The following is a 1,301-nucleotide window of genomic DNA, read 5'->3' on the forward strand; positions in this document are numbered from 1 at the left end:
TGTAGCAAATCCAAACTGGCTCTCCTCATCCAGCCTCTCCCCTGCCTCATAAGAGGAAGACTAAACACATGTTGACAAGCACCAGGAAAGCAGGAAATAAGGAAGGAAGGGAGAGAAGGAGGGATGCAGGGAGGATAGGAGGAAAACAATATTGGAAAAATTTCAAGAACTTGAAGATAAAATCAAAAGATTCATCATGAGACTTTTTTCCCCCACGTTCACGTGGCCCCAGGGTCAGACTATAAGTCTGGGGGACAGAGTCATGGCAAGACATGCATTTAGAAGGTTTCTTCCCCTCTTTGGCCGAGTTTTAGTTGAAAGGAATACAGCTGAAACTGTAACCAAAGGTGGCATTACACTTCCAGAAAAATCTCAAGGAAAAGCATTGCAAACAACAGGTGTAACTGTTGGATGGAGCTCTAAAGGAAAGCGGGGAGAGATTCAATCAGTTAGCATGAAAACTGGAGATCGAGTTCTTCTTCCAGAATACAGAGGCACCAAAGTAGTTCTAGATGACATGGATTCTTTTGTAGAGACTGTGACCATTCTTGGGAAGTATGTAAACTGAAATGAATCACTGAAATGGCATCGAATGAAGCTGCCCATTCCAGTGAAGTTGTGAGATTTTTCATTAGATAAATAATTCTCATGTCTCTCTTTTATAATAAACCAATGGTGTTCAAAACAAACAAACAAAAAGATTCATGAAGAGAAAAATATAAAAGCTACCTTCCTTAACAAATTTCATTCCTCAAACACAATCCTTGTACAGATATTTTTATATATTTCCCCCACAATTTCCTAAGCTTATAATAGACACTTCCTAATAGTCTAGCCAGACAACAGTTTATGAATCCTTATAATTAAATAAAGCCTAGAAGAATCAGTCCCAATATCTAGAACATAGTGTGGGATTTTCTGTCAAAAAATCTCTCCAAGAACTACCAGCCTTTTAGAAGACAGGATGTCTTAATAGGGTCATTATACAAATATTATTGTTTAATAATAATTTTATAAGTTCTGATCTAAATTTGTTCTCTGTATCATCAGACTGACCCTTAAGTAAAACTTGAGGGAAACGGAAGTTCAGCTCAAGAGAAGAAAAAAATCAACAACAATAGTGTCTACAGCACAATAGGCTGACTCAAAGGAAAGTAATCTGTCCCTCACTGGGGTAGTCAAGCTAACACAGGATGAGTATTTGTCAGGAAATAGTAAAATGGATTTAAGCATTAATTAATGGAGAGAAATAAATGAACTCCTTATTCAACGGTTTCTCAAAGCAGCCAATCTACACAATC

At 37.4% G+C, this 1,301-nt stretch overlaps 1 protein-coding gene across 1 annotated transcript; it reads left to right on the top strand.

Annotated features, from left to right (window-relative positions):
* Positions 1-262: 262 nt before the first annotated feature.
* Positions 263-644, top strand: LOC131508429 (10 kDa heat shock protein, mitochondrial-like). Its single transcript, XM_058723492.1, has one exon. It carries the CDS (start codon positions 263-265, stop codon positions 566-568), a length of 306 nt encoding a protein of 101 aa, XP_058579475.1. The 3' UTR covers positions 569-644.
* The last annotated feature ends 657 nt before the right edge of the window (positions 645-1,301 follow it).

The sequence above is a fragment of the Neofelis nebulosa genome, chromosome 4 (assembly GCF_028018385.1).
Source record: "Neofelis nebulosa isolate mNeoNeb1 chromosome 4, mNeoNeb1.pri, whole genome shotgun sequence".
NCBI classification, from domain to species: domain Eukaryota; kingdom Metazoa; phylum Chordata; class Mammalia; order Carnivora; family Felidae; genus Neofelis; species Neofelis nebulosa.

Bases quoted from the DNA above. Each gene is read 5' to 3' on its own strand.
- LOC131508429 (XM_058723492.1), top strand. From the start codon at position 263: ATGGCAAGACATGCATTTAGAAGGTTTCTTCCCCTCTTTGGCCGAGTT.